This window comes from Taudactylus pleione, unplaced genomic scaffold, assembly GCF_031769625.1.
Source record: "Taudactylus pleione unplaced genomic scaffold, aTauple2 ptg000465l, whole genome shotgun sequence".
Taxonomy (NCBI): Eukaryota; Metazoa; Chordata; class Amphibia; order Anura; family Myobatrachidae; genus Taudactylus; species Taudactylus pleione.
The window spans coordinates 1644350-1671222 of record NW_028284867.1 but is presented as its reverse complement, the minus strand read 5'-3'; the positions used below and the strand labels follow the sequence as shown (position 1 = coordinate 1671222).

At 44.2% G+C, this 26873-nt stretch overlaps 1 protein-coding gene across 4 annotated transcripts; it reads right to left on the bottom strand.

The window, feature by feature from the left end:
- Nucleotides 1-1332: 1332 nt before the first annotated feature.
- WEE2 (WEE2 oocyte meiosis inhibiting kinase) lies at nucleotides 1333-25773 on the bottom strand. 4 transcript variants are annotated; one of them, XM_088448764.1, is made up of 13 exons: nucleotides 25693-25773; nucleotides 23551-23891; nucleotides 20314-20507; nucleotides 19065-19122; nucleotides 17867-18039; nucleotides 16597-16718; nucleotides 15150-15296; nucleotides 13307-13402; nucleotides 12387-12472; nucleotides 10275-10445; nucleotides 9294-9436; nucleotides 7334-7433; nucleotides 1333-1862 (listed from the first exon to the last, which is right to left on the bottom strand). In XM_088448764.1, the coding sequence occupies exons 1-13, from the start codon at nucleotides 25703-25705 to the stop codon at nucleotides 1851-1853; spliced, it is 1656 nt and encodes a 551-aa protein (XP_088304890.1). In that variant the 5' UTR covers nucleotides 25706-25773; the 3' UTR covers nucleotides 1333-1850. The 4 variants fall into 4 exon arrangements, with proteins under 4 accessions (XP_088304890.1, XP_088304887.1, XP_088304888.1 ...); XM_088448761.1 differs by lacking the exon at nucleotides 1333-1862 and having other exon boundaries at nucleotides 6862-7433; XM_088448762.1 differs by lacking the exons at nucleotides 1333-1862; nucleotides 25693-25773 and adding an exon at nucleotides 25661-25684 and having other exon boundaries at nucleotides 6862-7433.
- Nucleotides 25774-26873: the final 1100 nt, after the last annotated feature.

Genomic DNA, 26873 nt, shown 5'->3' with positions numbered 1-26873 from the left:
CAGACCTCAACCCTCCCCAACATCATTCTATCCAGTCCCCCATGGGCTTCTCCAAAACCCTTGTATATAAGGCAGTGTAATTTCCCCCAAAAATACTTTGGGGTGGGTGGAGGCAATACTGAGGGAGTAAGGAGCAGTTCCCAGTAACAGTCCCAGCTGAAGAGTGACTAATGAGTAGAGATGCTTTTAAAAAAAAAAAAAAAAAGTAAAGCAGCTTAAATTGGTGATAAAGTTCTCAAATTTTAGCCAGACCCCAAAAAGTAGAAACATTTCAGCAGGTGAAAGGACTGAGACAGGTTCCAGCTTATATACCAACAAGAGACAGTATTTGTAACAGTTTTCCATGTGAATTTCAAACTCCAACATTGTGATCAGGGTTCATATTTGATTTAGTTGTAAAATGTCTATGTACTAAGGCTTGGAGTGAGAAAGTGGATGGAGAAAAAAGTACCAACCAATCCGCTCCTAAATACTTTTTCCAAATACAGCCAAACAATATCTCAAGCTCAGTGAGGAGACCTAGGGGTCTATGTACTAAGCCTTAGAGAAAGTACCAAGCAATCAGCTCCTGTCACACTTTACTGGCTGTGTTTGAAAAATTACAGTTAGGAGCCGATTGGTTGGTACTTCATCTCCATCCACTTTCTCTCTCCTTCTCCAAGCCTTAGTACATAGACCCCCAAGTACAATAAAACAGCTCTTTAACCTTGCGCAGAATATTGTATAGTTTATTTTAAAGACCTTACGTTTTGTTTGCAATTGTGAACAGCAATCTACCTCCATTGGTGGTCTCAGGTACGTGGGCTGTCAGAAAACAGCGAGTTCTACTAATGTATACCACCGGAGGCTATTTTAGGGCTGCTGATGTAATCTTAAAATAACCAATCATGTTAACTTGTATTAAAGATTTTTTTTTTTTTTATTTTACCCAGAGTTTTAATGAGTTTTCTTTTGTGAGATTTATTCCACTTTAAGATTTGCCAGGAAGCATGATCATTTCATAATTTTATTTACCAGTAAGGAGTGCAACTTAATTTTATTTTTTTTCCCCCCTAAAAAAAATAAAAAAATAATTTGCATCTACAAAGTTTAGTCTACGATTTAGTGATACTCTTGCTACAGAGTAAATTTTTCTAGACAAAGTTAATCAGCATAAAAGGGCAAGCATTAAAAATACAAGTAATAAAAACTAGAGCAGTGTGTTTAGCTATATAGGACTCCACATTGTGTGTAAATCCTAACCTAATAAGATACATTTTCATGTAGATTCAAAAATATTTAAAAAAAAAAGACTAAAAGGATTTTTTTTTTCTACAAAGACAAATAGAAAAGTTTGCGTGATCAACGATAATTTATTCGAAAACCAATTTCATTTACACCACATATATTAAACTCAAATCACAATAGCATTTTCAGTTCTAACTTCTATTGGAGTGTTTTTGAAATATCCTTTCAGAAAATTGATCAACGATGTGCGCCAGTAATTTTATACTTGCGCAAAGATATCCTGCTCATTAAGAGGAAGTGAAAAGCCGGGGATGTCCATTTTGTTAGCAATTGTGTTAAATGTTATTTGGTACCTACCCCAGCAATTTACAGAGATTTTAATAGGTAATTCCACATCACCATGTAACAATTACAGTACACCTCATTGCTAGATGTGTAAGCTCCTGTGACAGTGAAGGAAACTTATCTATGCAGTGCGGCCGGTGGGGACAGTAATATTGTTATGGAGTGTCCCTAATAGTCCCTTTGTGACCACCATAATCTGTGTGAAGTTTCCTTCCTAGACTTTCGCTGAGGTTTGGTGCACACTTAGAGATGCTGGGATTGAGGGCTCAGGAAATGGCTCAAACTAAACTCTGAAAAACATAATGGAGAAAGTATTTATCAAAAGCTTGGTCTTGCAAAATAAACACTCCAACATGACAATTTTTTATTACAACCATTTTTTATTGGCAAGTGATCAATTACACATTATCACATCTATAACAGATTATAGTACAGGTTGAGTCTCCCATATCCAAGTATTCCAAAATACAGATTTTTGTTTAGCATGACTAAGAGAGTGAAACCTTTGATTTCTGATTCAAACACTTTGTTTGCAGGTAATTGTATACAATATTATTTAATTTTGTGCCATAGATATAGAGATTATATATATATATATATATATATTAAATATATATATATATATATATATATATTTATATATAAATATATATATATATAATCTCAAATGCATTCTGTGTGTAGATTTTGGGTCCCATTCCCAAGATATTTCATTACAGTATGCAAATATTCCAAAATACGGAAAAATCCAATATACCCCCCCTGGTGAAAAGCATTTTGGATATGGGAGACTCAAAGTTGTGTCTGCTTTTACCTATACAGGTTAACACATCACTATGTATTGTGCACACCGAGAAGCTTTCACTAGTTACATTTAGTATTTTAAAATAAGTGATCAATTGTAACTATACACTAGTCATTTGCCACCACAAGCCTCTAACTATTTATTGATATTATATCCTAACAATATTTGTTATGTCAACCAATTTATTCTACCTTTATTTACTCCTGTAATGTCTCTTTACATCCATCCTATATTATTTCATTTTATGTTATTTTGTCTATGTACTTCTCATACTTTTACTATGAATCCTATACTCTGCAATGGATGCCAGATCTGTCTTTGGGAAAGTGTTTTTTTTTTTTACATTGTTTCCCACTTCTCTGCGCAACCCTGAGGATACCCGAAGCCACGTGACCCCTGCCACAGTCTACATGGCGCTTGTAAATGTGGTTTAAGACTGCCAAACGATCAATGCACTCTGGCATTCAAAATAATACAGCTTTTAGACCAAAGTTCCGGGTCTAACCTGGAGGTTGGCTCAGACCCGGAACTTCCCCAGCTGAGACCCAGGATATTCCCAAGTCGGCGCCATTCACACCGGAGACTGGTCTGCAGTGACCCGGCTCAAGTGGACGCTTGGAGAGGACGTCGTAATCTTCAAGCGCCACTGGAGCCGGTCAATTGGCAGGCTGCGGCGCAATCCAGATCACGCCATTTACACTGCAGGGTGTACGGGAACGACCCATGACCAACCCTGCAAAACACCTTGGACCCGGTTGGAGCTATTTTAGAGATGAGCGGGTTCGGATTAGTTTGGATTTCCACGCCAATTTCGGATTTTTCTCGACAAAAATCGGGACTCAGAAAGAGGCATAACGTAATTTTTGATGGACAAACATTCCTAGACAATAGTCCAGGAATGAGTATGTTTGCCCATGAAAAATGACGTTTTGCCTCTTTCAGAGTCCCGATTTTTGTCGAGAAAAATACGAACTTGGCGTGGAAATCCAAACTAATCCGAACCTGCTCATCTCTAATCTATTTACACTGACAAAAATCCTGGGTTGATTAGCATCAACCCGGGATTTCTAGCTCGGTGTAAAAGGGGTATAAGGGATTTGGTATCAGCCTTTGTTGTACCCATTTGATGCCATGCAATGTAGAATCTGCACTTCACGCAACAGCCATTTGCCAAGACACTCAGAGCACATGGAGCTAGTGATTTAGTGTTACAGACTGTGAAAGTTCATCATTTCCACTTCAGCTCAACCTAAGGGGCAGATTTACTAAGCCTTGGAGAGAGAAAGTACCAACCAATCAGCTCCTGTCATTTTCAAACAGTCTGTAAATGGTCAGGAGCCAATTGGTTGGTACGCTCTCTATAAAGCTTAGTACATCTCCCCCAGTGGCAAACGCAGGATTTCTAGAGGGGGGTTTCCAAATGCTTGATTTTTGAGTGAGTGTGGCCAGTCCATGAAGAGGGCAAGATTAACCCTTAACCAGCTTTAATATGCGTCATACAAAGTGTATTGTGTGTCATAATTCCAGCATATAGAGGACCAGCAATCACAGAAGCCATTATATGCAGCAGTAGGGCATCCTGCCTCAGCTGAATGTTTTTATTCTAGATGTGGGCACCATTCCAGAGTATTAGAGCAAGTCCGGGAGTCTGGGGGAGCAGCAGAATAACCTAGCACTGCCCTGGACATATATGTACATATTGGGCTCTATAGCAGCACATCCCTAACAGTGAATATTTTCCAGATCTCCTAGTTGATGCACAGGTTATTTATTACTGGCTGATAAATGTTAAAAGATCCACAGGTGGTGCCAATTATTTAATTTGTGATACTGTGAAGAACATGCAACACTAGTAAATTTCTATTACATTACTATTTCTATTGTGGTCATGGTGTGAGCTTCGGAGGGGGGTTTCCAGGCAGACGGAAACCCTCCCTGCGTTTGCCTATGATCTCCCCCTAAGTATGCATTGTTTGGATCTGTGTACATTATCTAAGTCACAATAGTATTTGTGTGCTAAATTCTTTTGGTGAAAGTAACCAAATGAAGAATCACAAAAAACACAATTTAATACAGGCTGAGTCTCCCATATCCAAAATGCTTGGGACCAGGGGGATAATGAATATTTCTGTATTTTGGAATATTTCTATACTATAATGTGATATCTTAGGAGTGGAACCCAAATCTAAACACATAATGCAATTATATTTCATATACACAGCCTGCAGGTCATTTTATAAAATATTTTAATAATTTTGCGCATCAAAAAATTTGTGTACATCTTATACAGCCTGAAGAGATTAAAAACACAATTAAAAAATATTGTATAAACAAAGTTTGTATACTTTGAACCATTAGAAGGTAAAAGGTGTCATTACTATCTCAGTCACGCTCAAAAAATTCCATATTTTTGAAATATAGGGCTATGGGAGACTCAACCAGTATGTGTTCTTTGCTGCCTATAATGCCCCACAGAACAAACCCATTTACTCTATACTACAGAAAGCGCTTATAGGGGAAATTTTATACTTGATAAGTTGATTGTGAAGTTAGGAAAATGTATACTTGGTGAAAAACATTTTGTAGGCTGTCTTGTTATAACGCCACCTGCTGGCAGAAATAGCGCTATGTTCTAAGGCACAGTCTGTAGAATTGTAGTTAGGTTGCACGTGCCCCAGTTACTGGAGTACAAGGTAGGAGATCACTTTCTGGCTTAGGGTCATACATTTTGCAACTCTGCCACATAAGCTGACTAATGTTACCAACAGAAGGAACATTACAGAGTATCTTATGGGTACTGTATGGTCTCAGTTTCCTCCCCACATTTTGTAGCCTAGTAGATCAGTACAAGTACTGTGAACAGAAGTATAACATTACAGGCTAGTAGCTAATAAAAGGTCTTAAAATCCTGTTTTGCCTGTTAGTCATTATAATCAAATTCTTAAACGCTATAATAATATTCCCAGGATTAAAATAGGAAAACTAAACAAAACCCAAAAAGGAAGCTTATGGAAGAACACCCCCCACTATTCCTGTATAGTCCTCTGCTTACAGTCCCTGCTAGTCCAGTGTGTCCTCAAGGCACATTAACAAGTCCAGGTTTTAAAGGACAGCCATAGGTAACTCAGGGGCCTATGTACTAAGCCTTGGCGAGAGTAATAAAGGGATTGGAGATAAAGTACCAACCAATCAGCTCCTGACACTTTTCAAACAGCCTGTAAAGTGACAGTAAGGAGCAGATTGGTTGGTACTTTAGATCCCTTAGGGCCGGATTTATAAACTAGTTTTATCACTCACGAGTCATAAAACTAATTTCATATGTTAAATGGTGCTCCAGCCAATCAGCTCCCAACTCATCTAAATGAAACTGAATCAGAGAACTTCAGGTTTGTGTTTGAGCAGTTAGATGTGCATGCACTATATTCAGGACTAGAATTCAGAGCTTTAGGGGTCAATCCAATGGGCCACGAAGGGCGTTAAAACGCCGGCAACGGTACCTGAAATCACTCCTCGCTTCTCAAATTTGCACAATTTTGCTCAAAGCACTTTTGTGAGACTTCGTGCTGCCGTAAAGTGCGTAAAATTGCCGCGATGTCTCGCATCTGCAAGATCATTGCAGCTCAATGGATTGAGCCCTAATGCAGCAAATCCACTAGGCGATTAAAATGAGCGATTGAAAGATAAACGACAATTATCGTTCAAATCGGGTATTTAAATGTCAAAAACAACCAGCGATGCGCGCTCCCGCTGGTCGTTTTCGACATCGCCTGAACATCCAGGTCAATCTGCCGATAACGACAGTTTGTGCATGTTCAGGGTTGAGCAGTGGCGGGCTGGGCCGGGGGGCAGGGTGCCATGTGCCCCCCGGGCCGCAGCATCATGCAGGCAGTCTGTGTCACTGTGTGTGTGTGTGTGTGTGTGTGGGGGGGGGGGGACTACTACTACTGGGGGCACTACATAGGGGGAGGGGACTGCCACTGGGGGCACTACATAGGGGGAGGGGGATCACTACTAGGGGCACTACTGGAGGCCTGCATAAGGGTGTTCTCTCCTGTGGCACACTGGGGCACTGCATATGGGCACTACGACAGGGCGCTGCTCCTAATCTTTATTTTTACCTTACATTAATCCCATATGGACCCGCCTCCTCCCTGAAACACTTGAGGGGGCGGCGCCGTAGCGCGCACGTTCTTCGGGCACCCTGGCTACACGCTACTCCTCTGCCAGGGCCGCCTGCATGCATTTGCCCCCCAGGCTAAAAGTTGCCAGCCAGCCCCTGGGGATGAGGGAGGGTACCTGCACTGAATGACATATCGTTCAGTGTAGGCACCTACAGGATGAGTAACGACTGTACGATTACAATGTTTTAATCGTAATGTCGTTCCTCTATTGCCTAGTGGATACGGACCAATCTGTTCTCTGAAATGGCTGTATTTACACTATTTTCAGCGATCAGACCATCTGAACCAATTGCAAGGCTTCCAAAAATTGTACATTTTATTTAAAAAACAGAAGATAAATTAAGATAAAATAATGCATCTACATATCTTTAAAAAAAAGTGGACAGCGTCACAAAATATTAACTTCTATACAATATGTACACAAAATAAAGTGCAATAAAGGAGAGATGTAGGAATGGAATCTGATCCGGTGCAGGCACAGAGGCAGGCCGTGTTTTATTGAACAGTTTATAGATCGTGGCTACAACGTGTTTGGGCATTACAACCACCAAGCACGATATGGTCCATCAGTGGTGATTAGAGGATACAAGAGGCCCAGATTTTATAGTATGAAAGCTATTCTGCAGGCAAACCAGACATCATGGAACTGCCTGAGTTTGCTTCGAGTATAGTTCAACATCATGAGACCCACCGAGGTTCCCTAAACCTGGTATAAGCAGCAGGTCTAATAACCACCGCAGGTGAAGCTTAATGAACGAGTATTTTTGCCACCCACCAGACGCTTTCTTGCCCTGCAAAGCAGATCTGTTTGAGTAGGTAGCTTGGGGCATTCGTCATTTGCAGAATTTTGTGCCAGTTTTGCAGCTTTCAGCTCCCTGTATAAAAAAACATAAGTTAGACAAAAGTACAAATCAATTTTATTTTATTGCTTTAGGTTTCCTTTAGGGATGGGGAGTTAGGACAGCAGGCACAGTCCAATACAAATATATAGAAAGATTACAAATAGTAAATCTAATCAGCCCATTTAGGATAAACATTGGTTGGCAGTATCAACAACAAAAAAAAAAAAAAAGTCTTGCATGCAGGTAACAAACATACAGTACGTGCAGTGATTTATTGCAGCTAGACTGGTTGACTTTTGTATTAGACATTACGGGAACCAGTTGCCAGGGATGTGCAGTTATGGGAGGCAGAGCCTCCAGTCATTCTCCTGAGATTTGATCTAAAAAGGATTAGAATACAAAGATGATATTTATCATTTTTATAGTTAGCACCCACCAGCTTTGTGGAGCTCCCTATGACTGCAGGGAGAAGAGATGAGGCAGCAATAGCTCAACCTCGCTTCTGTATAGCTAGACACGGCTTGCAAAGCTGGGGGTGGGGCCACAGCCCAGGCAGTAAGCTGCACAGAAAGAGCTAATAGAGGCATGCCTCTGAGTATAGGGGAGTGCCTTGACCACTGATGGACACCTTGGACATGTCATGTGACCAGGAAGTGCACTGCAATGTTTAGAGATCGGAGCTCACTCAGCAGCAGAAAGAAGACAGTGATGCAGGTAGGAGAATCAATTGATACAAAAATTAGTGTAACGAGGGGAGAGTTACAGTGGGTAGGGGGGCGAGACTGGCTCCCAGCACTCAGACCCATCTCCATGTGTGCCTCCCCAGCCATTGACCTTCACCTCACTGCAAGTTGCAGTCTGCTATTGCCCTTTCAGGTACCTAGGTTTAATTAGGTCACTAGCAGCCTTAATGATAGAAAGTAAATGGGTTACTTAAATCCTTGCAAATGCTCCCCTGTGCCACAGAGGGGTATGTGATGCCCAGGACGCCTGGAAAGACTGCAAGAGGGTACTAGGAGGAGGATCCAAAGGGAGGACTTGGGGAAAAAACATAGGAATGAGTCAAGTGTTCTAGCAGAGTTATTTGGTGACATCTTCAGCATAAGGAGAGCTTAGGGGGCATCTGAACTGGGTGCATGGGAGTTGGAATCAGAGTGGAGTCATACTATGAGGCTTATGGGAGTCTGACTAAGACAAAGTTCTGCCCCCCTCAGAAGGGTCACATGGTCCTGTGAATTGCAATATGTCAAGCTCAGTAAGGAGACCTAGGGGGCTATGTACTAAGCCTTAGAGAGACAAAGTACCAGCCAACAGCTCCTAAAGGTTACTTTAGAGGTGGGGTTTAAAAAATTAGTTAGGCGCTGATTGGTTTGTACTTTATCTCCATTCACTTTCTCACTCGAATGCTTAGTACATAAACACCCCCTTAGGTCACCTAGGGTTGAAAGTGGCCTCACCGGGAGGAGACTAGTGACATCTTAGGGTAAATTGCCACAAACTCATATCCACCAACAAGGTCCCCACTAACGCACTACGTGGAATTAGATTATTCTGTGGAAGAATATTCCGGTTGCACATTTACTTACATGGAAGCTATGCACAAGCTCATGTAGAGCAGAAGATGATCCGGTGCCCACTATTCTGCTCTGCGCCTGTCTACTCTTTCCCCTGTCTTATCTATACTACACCTACATGTAACGAGACACCTTGGCCTGCATGGCCCAGAGATGGGAGATCCTGAGCTAAAGGTGGGTGGTCCACCTACAGGCACCACCAAGTAGGCTTTAGGAGGACTTATGGCCATGACCACATACAAGGCAGGGGGGGGTGGTTACAATACTGTACTGTCAGATGCACCGGTAAAAGCGATATCTAAGCGGTAATCCCACTGACCTCTCCAGCATGGCGGTTTTAAACTTTTCAACGTTGAGTTGTTTCTGGAGCTGTGCCGCCTTCCCAAGGGATCGCCGGAGTACCGGGTGTTTAACCAAGGCAGCTGCCGACGGTCTCCGTAGTGGATCTGGGTGTATCAATAGCTGTAGAAGGGTGGTTGGGGGTAGATAAAATGACTTTCATTTACAAGATCAGAGTGATTGAGAGATTACACTCAAAGGATTACATGGATTATTCAAACATGCCCTGGGGGCCTATTATCTACGATTGAAGTCCAACGCTGGCCAGGTTCTGCAAGTCATTTTAGCAGCTGTAGGTGGATGTCCATCCGTATCTCATGCAGTTACACAAGCTGGCCAGCAGAGGTCTCCAGTCAGAGAGGGAGGGACTTCTATAATATGGATATCCTTTAAATCTGGACAGTTAGGGTGCCTAGAGTACTGGGGGAAGGGTATATAAACCCCTATTCTAGAAGGCTACACCAGTACTTATTCTGTAGGTTCTCTCATAGCAATCCTCAAATACACGGTCTTGATGTTAGTCTCCAAACCATCCCCTCTTGTGCGTGCAACAAAGTTCAAACGATAGAAAATCAATATGTCCATTCCAGGACAAGCCAGGTAACATTGGAAACCGGAGAGCATGGGATTTATTAAAGAGCTTACAAGTTATGCTGGCTGTGATTTGTGTCTCCAATCCAACTAAAAACACAATTTATAGCCATTAATGGCAACAGCAATACATTAAACAAAAGCCACCTACCACAGCCAATAAGAAATTTTCAGGCCAGAAATTCAATTTAAAGTTTAAATTGTCCCAGTTGTGCAGCGTTACAGGTTGGCAGCTAAAGTTTTTATTCTTCTATTTCCTGAGCTCCAGGGCATCTACTTCAACTCATCCCACAGTCTCCATTCCACGTTGAACAAGACTTAACCTCCTATTGTGTTAAGTGTAAGCAAGGACATTAGCCAAGAGCCGTACCTTAAGTAGGTCATGAAAGGCTGGCGTCAGGGCCTGGGGAATCTCTGGCAAGTTCCCTTTCCGGATATGGTGCCAGCTGTCATCATTGCATGGAAGAGGTCCCGTGCCAGCTGCCACAGTGATTGTGAGGCCAAGAGCAAAGATGTCAGCCTTAGGAAGATGACTATAATCCTGAAATAAAGACAAGTTACGTGACCGGCGTAGCTGTAACCAGTTCCACTCGATAAACCATCTGCATTTTATTCTAGCTAAAGCCCCAAAGTAACAAACGAACCACTAATAAAAATGGCGGCAACTAGAAGACTGTGCCGAGCATATAAAGCGTCTTTTTCCTTCTTAGCAACACGCCACAACACTGCAACATTGTTATACGAACCAATTTCTTATCAGCCATGTTTCAGGAGCTTCTGCAGGCCGATTATTTTTTTTATTAATTTTCATTGTCAAAATAGGATTGTCTTTGGAAGACTAAAATGGAAATACCATCTCAAATATACAATTTACCTCACCTTTGTCCTAAACCAGGTCCTTCAGTGTAGCTACAAATAGGCTCCCCTGCTCCTATCAGCACTTGTAGGCTTTCAACCTTCCGTGAACCAGGCGGAAAAAAAAGTCAACATGGCGAACCATGTGGGGGGTAGGGAGGGGGGGGATCTCATACCTCCTGCTATACTTCACTATAAGTATACTAATTTAGTACAACAGTAGTTCTGTCATCATAACATCGATTCATGTCCCTTAAGGTATAATAAAAAAATGGAATAAACTCAATCTTTTAAAACAAATAAAAAAAAATAATCACTAATTAAACCTAAAAGTCTGACAATTTTTTGAAAAGGATCTTTGAAGCATGTTTGTGTCACAATCATTAGTAAAAAAAAAAATTAACTTCTGAACATCTAGAAATAATTAAAATAAAACTGTAGTCAATATTCTTAATGAGATCACTCTTGGCAGATATCAAGGCAGGTGCCATACCAGGTGGGGTACGAGGTGCCCACACGCACGTGTACTAGCTGTGATGCGCTCGCCGCACTAAACCGCCATCACTAAGCAAACAGGCAAGAACGCAAATCCAGCTACAAAAAAATGTCAGCTTGCACGCAGTATTTTTTTTTAAACAGGTCTAGGAGTTTAAATCTTGCTGGGGCGTGTCACACCCCAACCTAGTTCACCAAAGGTTACTATAGCCAGCTTGTGCTTCAGTTGAGGATTACTGTAGGCTCTGGGGTAACAGTCAATGGGAACTATACTGGTCTGAGAAATCAACCGATAGAGAAGTCTCTGAAGAGGTTTAGGAAGACTGCCTTGTCCCGAAAGAAGTTCAGATAGGTGAAAGGAAAGGCTACTGTGTGTGAGGCCATCTCCATGGCAGTCTAGTGGCCATGGACTGCTTAAGTGATAATGAATATCACCATGTGTAGCTTCAGCCTAACTCCCCAGTGTACCACTTTGGGACAGTCCTGATTCTGGGGTACTGTCCTAATTTCACAGCGCCAGGATGTGACCCGTCCTTCTGGGAATGTTGGAAGGTTTGCCTCATTCACCATGGTTCTGCCTGGCAATGGCTGGGTGCAGGTAACAATGGAGAAATGGAGGGGGGGGGTGTTGGAGGCAGCCAAAGGCATTAGGCACACTAGGGCCTGGCCATTGGCCATGTCCCGATTTCGAGAACTGAGGTTGGGATGTATGAATGAGACCAGCGACTGCCTGAAAGGGGCCAGACCACTGACTCCAGAAACACAGGGTTCCGAAAAAGGATGTTACAAGGCAATATTGTACAAAGTCTACTTTCCTGCCTTATGACAACCCCGTGAGTATGAACGCCGGCACAGTGCAGTGGATCTAAATCACTGCCTAACAATATAGGCACATTCAATTATTATTAAGTCTATGTAGTGTACACGGTCATGTTCTGTGTATGCCCACAGGTTTCCATAGACCCAGACTAAGCTCTGACACTTTGCAGCTATATTGCAACACAAAGCTACACCAAGCTTGTATGCTGGGGCTATACATATGGCAATGTGTATATCTGAAATGCCATTTCCTCCGTCATACAAAGATGCTACAATATAACAAAGCTACGATGACACCACAGTTTGTATTTACCTCCTGCAGGATCTCGTTGGCCAGAAAGCGGCTGTCTCCTTCCTCAACCTGCGAGTTTGCGGTGGAAGTCACATGACCAAGGTCACCTGGAGCCAAGAAGAGACAACAGGGGAACATGTGAATACCGCTCACTGCGAAGTACACAAAACAGACCTTTATGATAACTGGCCCATCAGCCTGCTGTAACCCACTGAGCCGAGAATCAGTACGGAAAGTGACCAACGTACAGTCATGTAACATTATGCAGTCACCTGTGCACCTGATCCCACCTTCAGAGGTTACACTCCAGCAGCCACATAGACCAGGCTTAATGATCACTATATCCAGAAGGCCCAACACAAATGGCCATTTCCATGATCCAGCCGAAATCACCGATCCATTGATGATCGCCAATCCGTCGGGTCTCCGTGAAATTCATGTTAAAAATACCCCATTTTCTGATTACTAATATTTTGGTTGAGATCGGCAAAATCAGGGAAATCTAGCATGTTGATTTTCACCGATGCCCCAACTTCGGCTTCCGTAGATCAGTGAATCGCAACAATCCTTCATTGATGTATAGGGGCCTAGCACACTTGGGAAGTGCTTCAGCCTAAAAGGTCTACTTAAATGGAGAAACTAGCTAACCTTTACTCCGGTAAGTAGCTATCAAACATTAAAATGTTAAGGAGTCCAGATCAGCTTAAAAAACAATTCTGAATTTTTTGGGGGGCAGAGACAAGACCTTGTGAATGCAGCCGACACATGAACCGTTGATATCCCCAAACATTGAAGTTTTTTCCTCCATGTTTAGTCTATGCCAATAAAAGTATCACAGCAGATTTAAAGCGTGCCTGACCCAACTTCTATTTGGGAATTACAAGGGATACAACACTAGCAGTGCGACTACCTTCCAGTCTGGTTTATTACTGGATACCAACCGATTTTATACAGGACACTGGCAGACAATAAGTCATCCTCCCCGTCACTTTCATCCTGGCCCATCTCCATCATCTTCCGGCAGATAAAAATGTTACCTGCACAAATTAGAAATACAAATATAAAGTAAATCTGAAGTCAGGAGGAATTGGCAACACCCACCGTTACCAGCCAGTCTTCTACAAGAGTTACAGCTCTCATCTCAACCATTGAACAAAAAGAACTTTGTAATTACTGTCTTCTCCCAAAACCAGCACTTTGTAGACTATATCCCTCTTTCATACAAGGACCACTGACATCAGAGCAGGAGACTAAGGAGAGTTTGATCAAACCATGGAAGGAGAAAGTAACTATCAGCTTCTAGCTCAGTTTTGCAAACACAGGGGGCAGATGTATGAAGCTCTGGAAAGTGATAAACTGGAGTGTGATAAACAACCAGCCACTCAGCTCCTGTCATGTTACAGGCTGTGTTTGAAATATGACAGTTGGGAGCTGATTGGTTGGTCGTTTATCACTCTGTAAAATGACAGTTCAAAGCAGATTGGTACTTTCTCTCTCTCCGAGGATTGATACATCTCCTAAAGCTCCCAGATCTGACCGTTTGGGTGACCCGATGTTTGCTAGAATTAGTCGCCCTAATTGCAGCCATATACAGCTGAGTAGTCCACCAACGAGATTTAAAATTTTGAGTGGCTAGGAAGCTCACTGGCAGACCCTACACACTACAATGCGGGCACCACTGGTTCAGTGGGTAGCGTACCGACGGACAGCAGTAAGGTCTTGATTTAGTATGTTCTCACCATGTTTGCGCGTGTTTTTCGCCCAGGTGCTCCACCTTCATCCCACAATTCAAAAATCACACGGGTAGCTTAACTGGCTTCTGACAAGAATTAACTAGTTTGTACGGTATACGTTTGGCATCCCAGCGGTCTGGATGCTGGTGCCCCTATAACTGGCAACGAAAACGCGATGCCCGTCAGAAGCACGGCGCCCTTATCCCAACTGCAGGGATACCAAAGGTAAGTATCGGGGGTTAAGATTAGGGTTACGCACTAGGGGGGAGGGTTAGGCGCTAAGGGGGGAGGTTAGGGTTGGGCACCAAAGAGGGAGGGTTAGGGTAGGGACAGGATTAGCATACCGACCAACAAGTATCACTATGCTAGCCCTGTCAGGATGCCGGTGTCGGGCTCCCGAGTGCCGGCATCTCACTCAGATTCTGTGTGTACATATGGCATGGAATACAGATTACATAAAGTGGAAGCTGCTCAAATCAATTTGGCAATACTCTTCAGGTGCATGAAAAAGGGGGGGGGGGGGGGGTCATACTAAACAAAAAAAGGCAGTGCAGGGACCTCCAGTTATCAGAGAAGCCATGAAGTTGGCCTGGTGGCTTACCATGTATTTGCAAATGCATGCAACAAATCTCAAAAACTATATGGTTATAGAAATAAAGTATTGTTGCAGGTAATATTGTGTGTGCTGGGGGACACCCCTCTGTTTTTTTGTTTGTTTAGGGAATACGGATTATAAGCTCCACTGAGGCAGGTACTGACATGACTGACTATTCTCTGTAAAGTGCTGCAGAATATGTATTTTCTATATAACTAAATAATTACACTTTAATTTGTTTGAAATGACATCTGTCATTCTATGGGTACACACTCAACACATTTCAGGGAACAGTTACCACTTTACAGCATACGCTATAACATTAATACCGGTGTAACTGGGCAAGACGTGAAGTGCCAGCCCAGCAAAGCATGCATACTACTCTCCCATCAGGTGCATACATATCATATGATGGACATTAGGATAAAATAAAGGGATTTAGCTGGAGGTACCAACTTGGCTTGATATCCATATGCGCCAACCCAGAGCTGTGGATGTATTTCAGCCCCATGGACACTTGCAGTAAGACCTCCTTCAGCTCCTGCTCCAGGACCAGCTGACCACACTTTGTATTCTCCACAATCAGGTTCTGCAGACTCCCACCTGGCAGACAGTAAGAGCCAATCAAGATATTTCCTGCGATATTATGGGGATAAAACTCTTCCCCAGGGAAGCCACCATCAGGGTTGTCTTAACAGCAGTGTTGGCCCTGGGCAAAGCAATGCACAGGGGCCCCTACCCACCCCCACGGGAAAAAAATTTAAATGGCCAATAAAATTAAATCTTCCTGCATGCCCATCAGACCTCCCACACATGCAGAGAGACTGTCTGACTGGTCTGAAGCCGACGGATGAAAGGTGAGTACTCGTCAACGTGGGGGGATGGGGTGGAGAAGGTTAGATCAGAATACATTACATTGGCGGACGGCTTATAAAAATATCCCAAATTTACCTACTGGCAGCAGGTGCAGGGGGGAGGGTTGGCAGGGCCCCTACAAGCTTCAGGCCCTTGGGCAACTGCCCAAAAAGCCCAATGGAAGAGATGGCCCTGGCCACCATCACTTCTAGTTTAATGCATGAAAACCAGGCTATATAGTAACTGGTGTGTTTTTTTTTTTAAATACATTTTGGGATTAATTATACAATGTCCAACCAACTCTCTAGGTGCCCAGTTCCCTCAGCCAAGTAGGAGCAGATATCCCTGCCCAAACCATTTCCATAAATGCCGGAGTCCTCTGGCTGAGCACACAAAGGGGCTTATTCTGAGCTGGGCGCAAACAAGGCTGCGTCTTTATGTGAACGCCGCTACAAAATCCTTCCCAGGTGGAGATCAGCACCTTCAAAAGGCGGCAACCGTTGGCGTCCGTAGTCTTAGAAATACAGTCACCATTGCTCGCACCAGCCGTATGGCAGGAACAGTTTCTCAGTTCGAGTATGGCTTCCAGTGTGAGCGAGTTGCCGTGTTTGGATCCTGCCGCTTTCCCCATCACACCAGCATCATGCCTTAAACACGCCCAAGAGAGACAACCACCCCAGTTACCTTCCAGTTACCATCCAGGAACGCCCCTCACTTTACTACTGTGCGTTCAAATCTGATTGGCTACCCTGTAAGCACAAAAATTGGGACGCAAGCTCTGTGCAACCAACATGCATGCGTAGGCAAAGAATATGGCTGCTCTGCGTCAGATATCGCTACTGTGTCCTACTCTGAATCAGCACCAGAGTGCCAACAGTAGAGCAAGGCATGATGGGACAGGTAGTTCTGTAAGTACAGCCTACAGCGTTCGTCTATAAAAATTGTCAAATACATATGGCACCTACAGTTCCCAGTGATGTTGTGCAAAGGCCAATGTGTACGTGAAGTTACCCTCCCTCTAAAATACCACCTTGTATTGGGGGCTTACCATTGCAGTACTCGTTCTGTATAATCATGTGGTCATCTTCCGCCCATGCAGAGTAGTAGCGTACAACGTGGGGGTGATGACCCAGGACGGCATGGGCATAGACTTCCCGCAACGCCAGCTGCCTGCAGGAGAGGGCACAAGCAGAACGTAAAGCAGACATTACTCACCCTGCCAATTACATCCTAAGAGACAAGTGCAGTGTACCCCTGCCAAGTGTTCTATAATGGGGGTACTGACAGAAATCTATATAGGTCTGTCCTGTCTCCTTCATGCGTGCTGCCAATGGCGCCCACTGCAGGGGATGAACATCGAGGAGTAAGGGGAGACACTGGGAGCCAAGGACTGGGTGAAAGATGGAGCAGCAAGTGTAAGAGACCCCTCCAGCTGGCAAATAATGGGTCCAATGTACTGGTCCATCATTCAAGGATACTTTTACCAACATGTCCCAAACTACAGCATGGTGTAGATCATCATCTGTTCGGAAGGGTAAGGAACTAGGATGCTCCCAGGGAGGGCAGAACAGCGCACAGTGACATTAGGTGGCAAAGTTCAGGGGGGCGGGGGGTGGGGCGCAGAAATAATAGAGCAGCCACTCGTTGTCCCATCATCTAATGATCTGGCCAGGCAACTGCCGCAGGTAGGAAAGCGCAGCAGAACGTCTACAGTCCAGTGTTGTCCGTGATTTGCTCCAAATGTAGGCACAATTGGGAGAGATTTCAAAACTTCATGCGGCTCTGCTTATGAGGGTGTCAGTATTTAGGGGTCTACTCACCAGGGGCCAGGTAGCCACCGATAACCAAGTACCCAACACGCCGCGGGTTGTGGCGCTACTTTCTGGAGCAATTCAGTCTTACTATGGAGTTGGGACAACAGAAGTAGCAGCGATACTCACTGGAGCGGCGCCAGCTGACTGCACATGTGTAACCTGAATTTAGGTCTCGCAGTGTATCGGAGGGACCTCCTTGCCATAGGAAAGTGCAGGGGGCTCAGGGAATCGGCACCATCCGACGATTGCGTTTGTTTCAGTGAGTAAACTCCAAAAACTCAGTTTTCAGAAGGCGGCCCCAATGAATGCGCCAGTTAAACAGTCCGAAACTAGTGTTTCGGCATGTGTAACAGGCCGTCTAGTAATCGCACTAAAGGAAAACTCCCCCCCCCCTCAAATTAAGGCCAGTCTCACAAAATTTTACCTCAAATTCTCAAACCATCTTCTGTATGACCTGATGGAGCAAAGTGATGCAATGTACGGGAAAGTGACGGCCATACTCACTCATCTGTGGACCCCGCTAGCGGCTTCTTTGAACGCTTGATCGCGTAGACGCAGCCATCCAGCCGCTTCACACACTTGTAGACGGCACCAAACTCCCCGGATCCAATTTTCTCAATCTCCAGGAACTCGGTCTTGTATCTAGACACCATGTTTGTTTTACGCAGGACAAATCTCTGGTAATAAAACAACAAAAAAGACCTACTCACTTTGGAGGCCGCGATTGTGATCTGAACAAATATTCAATACTAGCTGTAACGCACAGAGTCACTAGGCTTTTATCTACTCCCATCCCAACCTCTCCTTCTCCCCACCCCCCGTGTCTCTCCATCACCCCCACCTGTCTCTCCTGTGCATCCCTGACACTGGTGCGAGGAGTCAGAGCTCAGACCAACAGTCATTACATTTCAATGTGATCACATTTTCATCAGTTTTATTATATACATCAGTGGTTCTCAAAATATCCTCAGGACCAGGTTGGGTATGGGATGCCGGCAGTCGAGGTCCCAGTGGTCAGAATCCAGACAGGGTTAACATACTGACAATTGTTGGTCAGTAATATACTAACCCTCACCCTACCACTTTGGTGTCTAACCCTAACCTTCCCCCTAGTGCCTGAATCTAACGTCCCCACACTCTAAACCTAACCCTCCCCCCTTAGTGCCTAACCCCTCATCGTAACCCTATTTACCGCCAGGATTCTGACAGTCATCGGGATTATGGTGCCGGTAATGAATGCATCCCGTCCAGACCACATACAGTTCACAGGTGTTAGGTGGGCACAGGTGCAGACTCTCCTGCTCTCACAGAATGGCCATGGGCCTACCAAACGCCCAAAAGGGCATTAAAGTGTCCCGGAGCTGCACCTCATCCGCCCAGCGCCACCTTCTTTCTAAGTGGACAGTCGATGGAGTTTCTAGTTTAACCACGTCATCATGGTTGCACCCCTCACTTTATAATGCCGGTAATCTGGGCATTGTATGGCAGGGCGATGATGATGCAGTCACTCAGTCACACCCTGGCTGCCCTCTCCAGGAGGTTTGACCGCATTTTGCCGTTAGTACATCCCCACCCCGAGCGTTCATATGTGTTACCTGCATTTACCAGATAATTCTTTATCAATGATGAAGCAGAAGTAGGGAAGAGACTTTTTAGAAACCCCTCAAAACGGATCTTAAAATCAGACTAAAGACTTACGCACCTTAGAATGGAATGAGGCAGAAAGTTCACTTTCCCTGTATTTGAACGGTGGCTCAGAGCTTTAAAAAACAAACAAAAAAAAATAAAAAAATTCCTTCAAAGATTAGGCAGACTGCAAAAAAACCCACCAAGTTGACAATATAAAGCTGCTAAACACAAACTGGAACAAACTAAAACCAACACATTGAATAAAGGCATAGAATTCCATAAAATAATGCAAGTCTTATTCAGAATTCTTACTTCATTCATATTCCTTTTCACCATCAGAGGGCAGCAAACCCAAATTATAATTTTTTTTCCCCATTTATTAGCATTTTAAAGGGGCATATCCAATTTCAAGTGAAACTTCAGCAAAAATCTTTTTTTTCATTCAGTTGCCGGCTAGAAAATCAGTTGATTTTTTTTTTTTTTTAGGAATTACCGCAGTTATTTTCTCGCAGCCCCAGAGCAGGTCTAAAAAAATTAAATCCCTATTTTAAGCTTAAAGGGCACCCCTTCTGAACCCCATGGACACCCCCCTAATGACTAATTAGGCGATTGGAAGTTTTCAGCTAGCCTAATTGGACTAATTACACATCCAAAACCAATATTCGCCTAAAACATACTTTCCCACTCTCCCGGGACTGTCGGGTGCTGCTCCCAGCATCTCGCAAGAGTAGGCAAGTCCCCCACATTGTGTGCCAGCCCCCCGCGCCTGCATGTGAAAGTGGGCAGTTCGGGGGACGATGATGCAATTCTCGCTGAATCACATCACCGTAGCCCCACCCCCTGCTTTTTAATATAAGCATTATAAAGTAAGGGCAGGGCTGTGAACATGCAGACACGCCCCTGCTCCACCCACTTCAGCCACCCTGAGATGCAGGATTGAAGGATCAGTGAAATCAAGATTTTAAAGATTTGCCAATCAATATATGATTATTTGCAAATCGGTAAAATTTTAAATGTATAAATTCACCGATCCTCCGATGAATCGCGGAACTTCGATGGCCGGTCGAAAAAGCGTTTCAGATCCCATCGCAGGATGCGGCAACCCGTCCGCTAGGGTATGAGGGCCTTAAGCCATGCCAGTCAACCAGGAGTGCCTTCCACTCAAGAGATTGGGGGGACTCCCCTGAGCCAGTAGATGCACCAGACCACACACCCCCCAGAAAAGGACCCAGCATTTAAATCCAAGTTTTGATACAGGACTGAGCACTGCCTTTTCTACACCTGACCAATGGTCTCTATGAGAAGCTACATAATCAGATTACCTGCAGTGCTCGGCCTTCCTCTTTCCATTTACGTTCAGCTGCATCTGGCGATAGGTCTCAGGGGTGAAGGGGTTAATGTTGACCAGTGTGGGGTCCTCTAACTCCGTACCAATGTCAGCTGCAAACCTCAGAAGCCTCTGCCCCCTGCAGGGCACTCTGGAGCCAGGAGAAGGCAGGTTCTTGTACAGCAAACTCTGCAGACAGAACGCAGCATGCATCATGGTTCTACAAAACTGAACAGTGATCAATTTAAAAGTGTTCCAAAGGGGAAGGGGGTGCAAGACTTCCTGTAGGTAGCCAATCACTAATGATGGGGTATGTGGCCACTGTCACTTGGTCACATCACACCCCTTAATATTTAATTTATCAGGGACTACAACTTTTCATACAGGCCCTGCTAGGGAACGGGTATGTAAAGCCAGATGTCAGGACGCTGTGTCAAAATACCTGAAGCGGCATCCCAATGGTTAGTATCCTGACAGGGGTCGGGTAAGTATACTTAACCTCCACCCCTTCTCCCCCCTAACCCTCCCCACACCCCACCTCTCCCCGTTAGTGCCTACATTTAAGTCTCCTCACTTCGTGCCTAACCCTCAACCCAAAAAAAACTAATCCCGCTATGCTATCTAAACCTAACCCTCCCCCCCAGTGGCTAACAGTAAGGATGCCTTGGACTTTCCTTGTTCGTGCTAGCCTCCTTCTGTGTTCCGGCGTCAGGATGAAGATAGAAGTCTGTATTTCGGCGCCTACCTTAAGTCCAGTGTCGGACTTTCAGCGTCGGGATTGAGACTGGCAACATCGCGGCTGCCGATCTCATAACTACATCCCCCTACTAGCCAGCACCCAGCTTCAAAAACAAGAGGAGCAGATGTACTAAGCTCTGGAAAATGATAAAGTGGAGAGTGATAAACTACCAGCCAATCAGCTCCTGTCATTTTTCAAATACAGCCTGTAACATGACAGCTAGGAGCGGAGTGGTTGGTCGTTTATCACTTTCTAGAGGCGAGTACATTTCCCCCAATGTCTGCAAAACAAGAGAAAAGTCAATGATCTGATAGTTCCTACAGAGGGAGGAGGAGTCTCCAACTTTGGCCCGTATTCAATTAGAGGCGAAAAGTCGGAAAAGTTTCGCCTGTCCGACTTTCCGCCTCCTTCGCCTGTTTCAGAGGCAGAAACTTTACGGGTGCGTCCCCACTTTTCTCCATATTCAATTCCTAAACAGGCGAGATGGAAAGCGGCGAATGCGGAACAGGCGGAAAGTACTGTAATAAGTGGGGAAATTAGTCTGTACCCCAAAAAAAGATGCACTAACATAGGGAATCAATATAGATGTGTACTAATAGCCCTAATAAAAGTATTCGGGGTACTTAAGTAGTTTAAATTGCTTCTTACTAGCGTCTTTGTAAAAGTGGTGAAGAATGGCGTAAAACTGTATTTAGTGAAAATAAGTAGTCCAGTCAAATTTGGGGTACTTGAAAATGGGTACTAGCATATTTTTAGGTATGTAAAGTGAACTTTTGAAAAACTACCCTCATACATGCACCTGCAATCCCAAAAACACTTGGCCCCTCCTTACAGCACCCCAAGAAGTCTTTCGCTAGTTTTTATAGTTGTCCTCCCACTTTTTCCCCCAACATACTACAGTACTTTTTTGGTGTGTTCTGAGGTAATTTTTTTTGCCGATTTGTCCTTTTGGGGGGGGGGGGGGGGAGGGGTTGTCCCAAGAGTCCTGAGTAGTTTCCTCACATTTGCATCCCAAAATAAGTTTTGCATTTTTTCTCTCCTGCTATTCATAGGAGATAATGCATTGTAATAAGCGGAAAAGTGAGTTCCGCTTAGGCGAAATAGTCCTGGAACTGAATATGGAGATACTTTGAAAACAGGCGGAAAGTCCGAATCCGTGGAAACACTTCTCGCCTCTAATTGAACCCGGCCCCTAGTATAAAAGTTCTGCTCTACTTAAAGGTTAAGGGTCGGATTCAATTAGAGGCGAAAAGTGCCGTTTGGAGAAAGGTTTCCGCGGATTCGGACTTTCCACCTGTTTTCAAAGTATCTCCATATTCAATTCCAGGACGATTTCGTGTAAGCTGAAAGTCAATGCAATATAAGCGGAAAAGTATCTCCTATGAATAGCAGATGAAAAAAAGTGCTAAATCGTTATTTTGGGGTGCAAACGTGGGAAAACTACTCAGAACCCTTGGGATAGCCCCCCAATGGACAAATCAACAAAATATATATAACATTTTTTTTTTTTTACCTCAGAACACCCCAAGAAAGAACTTTTGTTTTGGGGGCGAAAAAGTAAAAAGAGGGGGGACAACTATAAAAAACTATCGAAATAGACTTCTTTGGGTGCTGTAAGAAGTGTTTTTGGGATTGCAGGTGCATGTATAAGGGTGGTTTTTCACGTTTTAAGAGTTCACTTTACAGACAAAAATTTGCTAGCACCCATTTTCAAGTACCCCAAATTTGACTGGACTACTTATTTCCAAAAAAAAAAAAAAAAAAAAAAAAACACAGTTTTAGGCCATTCTTCACCACTTTTGCAAAGATGCTAATAAGAACCAATTTAAACTACTTAAGTACTCCAAACACTTTTATTAGGGCTATTATTATCATCATCAGTTACTTATATAGTGCACACATATTCCGCAGCGCTTTACAGAGAATATTTGGCCATTCACATCAGTCCCTGCCACAGTGGAGCTTACACTCTATTCCCTACCACATGTGCGCACTAGGGTAATTTGTGCTGGGAGCCAATTAACCTACCACTATATTTTTGGAGTGTGGGAGGAAACCGGAGTAGCCGGAGGAAACCCACGCAAGCACAGGGAGACTATACAAACTCCACACAGGTAGGGCCATGGTGGGAATCGAACCCATGTCCTCAGTGCTGTGAGGCAGTAATACTAACCATTAAACCGTCTGTACTGCCTTATTAGTACACATCTACATTGATTCCCTATGTTAGTGCATTTTTTGGGGGTTACAGACTGACTTCCCCACTTCTGACAGTACTTTCTGCCTGTGCCGCATTCGCGCTTTCCGTTTACGCCTGTTTAGGAATTGAATATGGAGAAAAGAGGGGGATGCGCGTGTAAAGTTTACAACTCTAAAACAGGCGGAGGAGGAAATTCGGACAGGCAAAACTTTCCCGACTTTTCGCCTCCAATTAAATACGGGCCATGGTCCACAAACCTCCCTTTCTGTTTCAATAGAAGAATCCAGTTTTACCTTCGGGGTATACGGAGTATCACAAAGTTTCAGCTTTTTCCATGTGTTGTAAAGTATGGAGGACCCTGGACATTCCCCATCTGCATCCATCTGGAGAGGGGAGCAGTCACTGTGGGGACTCCTTTCCTGGTAGTCGTCCTGGGATGGCGAAACGCCCCTCTCATTCCTCTGCGGAGTGACCGGGAAAGGGTTTGTGTGTGTCCTCCATGTCATGTCACTGGCTTCCTTTGAACATTGGGAACCATTCATATATCCACTACCTACACCATCCTCCTCCTCACTGCTGGAGAAGTCTAGCTTCTGCACAACGCCAGACTCGTGCGCCATTGTTGTCATCATCCCTGCAAGAAGCACAACTAAAGAGTTACTGCACGCCCTGACAATGGACAGCAAAGGCCCTGTATGAATAATGAAAGCAAAGCTGACTCCACAGTTAAGCTGGCCACACACTAGACCAGAGGTTCTCAAACTCAGTCCTCAGGACCCCACACAGGTCACGTTTTCCAGGTCTCCCAGCAGGTGCACAAGTGTATTCATTACTCACTGACACATTTTAAAAGATCTACAGGTGGAGATAATTATATCACTTGATTCTGTGAGGAGACCTGGAAAACATACACTGTTTGGGGTCCTGAGGACCGAGTTTGAGAACCTGTGCACTAGATCAACTTACATCCAACCAGCCAACTTGTTGATTGGTTGGAATGAAAATCTGGTAACATATGGGAGTAAATGATGATCAGTAATTTGCTCCTAAATGCCAGAAAACAGATGAAAATGGTCGTCAGACAAGTTTGTTAAATGTTTGATCTAAACAATTTGTTCAAACAGTTTTTGTCCATTTTCTGGCATTTGGGAGCAAATTGATGATTGTCATTTGCTTTCATACCTTACCAGATTTTCATTCCAACCAATCAACTAGTTGGCTGGTTGGATGTAAGTTGGTCTAGTGTGTGGCCAGCTTTAGACCGGACACTAATGAAACTTCTAAAAGAAAAAAATTAAGGCAACTGGTCTTCCCCTGACTATACAAGCAGCTGAATCGCAATTATTAAAGGCATGGCCCCAAGTAGTTCTACCACAAGACAAAAAGCTCAACAGCAAAGCACAGCATGTCAGTTTGTTGTCATATCAACTGGCCCTCATCCTATGAATGTACCCAACAATCCATATATAAATTCAACACAGCAGAACCTCATGCCTGTCCCCACACTATCTTTTGATGCTAGAGAACAACCTCCCCACATGACTACCTGGTGTGATGTGAAAGATCTTACTGAACATAATCATGATCAAATGTTTGTTATTTGTTCTAGACTATGCTAATTAACAAACCAGGCTTGGACAAGGCCAGCCACACATCTAAAGGTTATCTGTCCAACCAGCCAACTAGTTGATTGGTTGGAATGAAAATCTGGTAAGGTATGAAAGCAAATGACAATCAGCAATTTGCTCCCAAACGCTGGAAAATGGACAAAAACTGTTTGAACATATTGTTTAGATCAAACATTTAACAAACTTGTCTGACGTCCATTTTCATCTGTTTTCTGGCATTTAGGAGCAAATTGCTGATCAGTTACTCCCATACGTTACCGGACTTTCATGCCAACCAATTAACTAGTTGGCTGGTTGGACAGTTAATCTTTAGATGTGTGGCCAGCTTTAAGGCCTGGGGATTCTTCATTCCCAATTTAACACTTTGTATTCTTATTCTGCAAGATTAGTTTATTGATGGGTATTTAAACTGCAATAAAATTACATTATAACCAGGTTAAACCACCAAGACCCATAAACCTAGTTTGGGAATTGCATTGCATCAAAACACAAAGTATTCTGAATGCACCCTACAAAAGGGTTTGTAGATTAAGCTCCACATTACATGCAAATAGGTTCTGTGCCAAGGTAGATGTTTTCTGCAGTGAAACACTGTCCCCAGTAGTCAGCACTGACATGTAGAATATAGGGACACTGGGTAAAAGGTCCAAAGCATTACATAAGCCAATGATTGCACAAAGGGAGTCGTTTAAATAGTATTCCTTTTATCATGATTATTCTAAGCCTACAACAAATAACCATAATACATATTATATACTCTTACATATCAACTCACAGGTACCCCCATCCCAACTAGCCTCTAATTACCAGCTACTCCCATTCTTCACCAGTCAAAGAAACAGCAGCTCTACCCGAGTCCTTATTATATACTCTGCTGCAATAAGGCCGCAAAGACCTGACAATCACCTGTAGTGCACACCTGTCCTTCACCTGCAACCCACACCTGTCAATCATTATCTCCCACCCACATCCCCCACCGTTATTACCAGCAGGGCAGGTTTTGTGGTTCTAGCACCAGTTATCTACTTGTAGATAAAAACACACAGATATTTTTCAGAAAATGCAACTAGCCATAGGGATCATTGTGCCTTATACCCAATGCAGGGAAAGGATACTAATGATCCTGTTTGAATGTACATATCTGTTATACCCCTTTTCCACCTAAATTCCGGGTCTGACCCGGAGTTGGAACAAAGTTCCTATCCGGATCAGACCTGGAATTTTGCCGGCGCTGACTCGGTATATTCCCGAGTCAGCGCCGCTCACACCGCAGTCGGGTCTGCATAAACCCGGCTTTTGCGGAGTGAAAGTGGTCGCTTGGAGATGATGTCATCTCCAAGCACCACTGAAGTCGGACCAATCGGCCCGCATGCAGCGCACTCCAGGTCATCGTGACCCGGAGTGCGCTGTTCTCACAGCAGGGTTTCACGGGCTACACCCGTGTTAAATCCTGCTAGTTACCTGGGTTGGAATGCCAGGTCACTCGACCCGGCGATCCAACCCTCTCCCCTTTTACACCAGGGAGCTGCCCGGGTTAACCCTTCAAAAACCCGGGTTTTAGCTCCGGTGTAAAAGGGGTATTAGTTTGTTTTTAATATAAAAGCTATATAATGGGGGTAAGGTGCAATCAGGGAGATTGGTAGACAGGGAGATTGCTTCTATTTCAGGGAGTTTCCCTGACAATGAGGGAGAGTTGGCAAGTATGGTAAAAGGGATAGTAAATTAAAGGAGGTCACTTGGCAACAGTGGCGTAACTAGGGCAGGGAGAGCAGGGTGCGTGCCCTGGGCGCCGTGGAACCGGCGCGGGGGGGGGCACCGCCGGCCATGGTACCGGCCCGCCCTAGTTAGCCAGTGTAGCGCGACCGCAGTGAGTGCGGTCAGCGCTACACAGGACCGACGCTAGGCTTCCAGCGCCGGTCCTGTGCTGCACAGCTGAGCCCGTTCCCTCCCCCTGAGCGCTTGCCCAATAGCGCCAGGAGGCGGGCTCA